Source organism: Ammodytes marinus (assembly GCF_949987685.1).
Source record: "Ammodytes marinus genome assembly, chromosome: 4".
NCBI classification, from domain to species: domain Eukaryota; kingdom Metazoa; phylum Chordata; class Actinopteri; order Uranoscopiformes; family Ammodytidae; genus Ammodytes; species Ammodytes marinus.
Window position 1 is genome coordinate 1,576,101 of NC_137233.1, and position 3,287 is coordinate 1,579,387.

At 44.9% G+C, this 3,287-nt stretch overlaps 1 protein-coding gene across 1 annotated transcript in view; it reads left to right on the forward strand.

Moving 5' to 3' along the window:
- Positions 1-2,297, forward strand: part of uqcc1 (ubiquinol-cytochrome c reductase complex assembly factor 1) — a 35,303-nt gene extending 33,006 nt beyond the window's left edge. Inside the window, exon 9 of the mRNA XM_080026966.1 lies at positions 1,476-2,297. Coding sequence (XP_079883092.1) covers positions 1,476-1,610 — 135 coding nt within the window. The 3' untranslated portion in view covers positions 1,611-2,297. The remainder of the gene's footprint in view (positions 1-1,475) is intronic.
- The last annotated feature ends 990 nt before the right edge of the window (positions 2,298-3,287 follow it).

Below are 3,287 nucleotides of genomic sequence, written 5' to 3' on the forward strand. Positions count from 1 at the left end.
TCATTCTCTTGTAAACACATATAACTAATCAGCCAATCACATGTCAGCAACTCAATGCATTTAGGCATGTCGACCTGGACGGGACAACTTATTGAGGTTGAAACCGAGCAACAGAATGGGGAAGAAAGGGGTTTTAAGTGACTTTGAACATGACAATGTTTAGGGTGCCAGGAGGGCTGGTATGATTATTTCAGAAACTGCTGATCTACTGGGATTTTCACTCCAAACCGTCTCTAGGGTTTACAGAGAATGGTCCGAAAAAGAAAAAATATCCAGTGAGCGGCATTTGTGTGGACGTAAAATGCCTTGTTGAAGTCAGAGGTCAGTGGAGGATGTGCATACTGGTTCAAGATGATAGAAAGGCAACAGTAACTCAAATAACCACTCGTTACAACCAGGGTATGCAGAACACCATCTCTGAACGCACAACACAACCAACCTTGAAGCAGATGGGCTACAGCAACAGAAGACCCCATCGGGTCTCGATTTCAGTTGCGACATTCAGATGGCAGGTTCAGAATGTGGCGTAAACAACATGAAAGTATGGATCCATCCTGCCGTGCACCATCAACCATGCCATGTTCAAACTTCACAGTCACCTAAACCCCCTTTCTTCCCCATTCTGATGCTCGGTTTGACTTCAGTACATTGTCTTGACCACGTCTAAATGCATAAACACATTAAATTGCTGCCATGTGATTGGCTGATTAGCTTTTTGTTTTTATAAGCCATTGAACAGATGTACCTAATAAAGTGGCCGGTGAGTGTACATTGAGTGCAGTACATAGATGCTCTGGACAGACAGACACTAACCTGTCTCTCTCTCTCTAGATGCAGTATATAGAGGCTCTGGATGGGGAGACAGACAGACAGACAGACAGACAGACAGACAGACAGACAGACAGACAGACAGACAGACACTAACCTGTCTCTCTCTCTCTCTAGATGCAGTACATAGAGGCTCTGGACGGGGAGACAGACAGACAGGCAGACAGACAGACAGACAGACAGACACTAACCTGTCTCTCTCTCTCTAGATGCAGTACATAGAGGCTCTGGACGGGGAGACAGACAGACAGACAGACAGACAGACAGACAGACAGACAGACAGACAGACAGACAGACAGACAGACAGACAGACAGACAGACAGACAGACAGACAGACAGACACTAACCTGTCTCTCTCTCTCTAGATGCAGTACATAGAGGCTCTGGACGGGGAGACAGACAGACAGACAGACAGACAGACAGACAGACAGACAGACAGACAGACAGACAGACAGACAGACAGACAGACAGACAGACAGACAGACAGACACTAACCTGTCTCTCTCTCTCTAGATGCAGTACATAGAGGCTCTGGACGGGGAGACAGACAGACAGACAGACAGACAGACAGACAGACAGACAGACAGACAGACAGACAGACAGACAGACAGACAGACAGACACTAACCTGTCTCTCTCTCTCTCTAGATGCAGTACATAGAGGCTCTGGACGGGGAGGACTTGCTGTTGACCGGAGAGGTGAAGTGGAGACCTCTGCTGGAGGAGAACGCTCAGAGCATCCTGAAAGTCGCCACCCCAACCTACAACGACACGGGGCTGTGACAGAGAGACAGACAGACAGACAGACAGACAGACAGACAGACAGACAGACAGACAGACAGACAGACAGACAGACAGACAGACAGACAGACAGACAGACAGACAGACAGACAGACAGACAGAGAGACAGACAGACAGACAGACAGACAGACAGACAGAGAGTGAGACAGACAGACAGACAGACAGACAGACACACAAAGAGACACACACACAAAGAGAGAGAAACACATACACAAAAAGAGAGAGGGACATACACACAATGAGACACACAGACAGACAGACAGACAGACAGACAGACAGACAGACAGACAGACAGACAGACAGACAGAAAGAGACACACACACAGACAGACAGACAGACAGACAGACAGACACACAGACAGACAGACAGACAAACACACACAGACAGACAGACACACACACAGCCCCAGGCCCTTTCTATGTATTACATGCATCATGTTTTAAATAAATAAAATACATTTTGTTTTTTTGTAGCTTTTTTCTTTTTCCTCAAAAAAATCCCAAATTATTTTTGATCCGACAGAATTTGTTGTTGTTTCTGGAGGATGAGACGGTCAGGGATTTAACACACACACACACACACACACACACACACACACACACACACACACACACACACACACACACACACACACACACACACACACACACACACACACACACACACACAGCCATCATCTTTGTAATCCTTTTGGGTTTGAGAGCGTCAGCCGAACACACAAAACTAAACTAAACTCTTTATTTATACATTTCTTGTTATATCTTTCCCATAATGCAACACTATATTTATATCACATTTTTTCTATAGTTCCGTGTTTACATTCTACACTCTACATTCTACATTCTACATTCTACAGAGGCTAAAATGTGCGTCACTGCGCCTTTAACTAGCGTTTCATTCTGTCAGTGTGTTAAAGGTGCAGTCAGTGATTCTGGAGAACGCTTGTTGTCAACATCACTTTTTCGTCAAAATCAGTGAATATCTCCTCATGATCCACTACCTGTCTGTACTGTGTGTTGATACACAGCCTAGGCTCTGTAAACGGGTATGTAAACAAAAGGGGGACAACCATGGATAGCAAGATGCCAGTTTACAGAGCCTAGGCTGTGTATTAACACTGGAATTTTGTTTCAGCTCACACACAGTACAGACAGGTAGTGGATCATGAGGAGATATTCACTGATTTTGACAAAGTGATTTTGACAACAAGCGTTCTCCAGAATCACTGACTACACCTTTAATATTAATTTCAATCTTTGTAACTTTAAACCACACACACACACAGACACACACACGCACACACAGTGACAGAGACACACACGCACACACACACGCACACACACACACACATACACACACACACACACACACACACATACTCACACACACATACTCACACACACACGCACACACACATACTCACACACACACACGCACACACACACACACACACACACACACACACACACACCTCTACATGTCGTTTGTTTAGTCTCTTCTGCTGGCGCTCTCAGACCCTTCAGCTCGTGTTAGAAATGTGCGATATCGATAAAGTTATCTCCGCTTTGAAAAAACAACGAAGCACTTGTTTTTGTTTTCAAAAAAGTGAATAATAAAATGTTCTCTGATGTATCAAACCAACGAGTCGTGGTGTTTTGT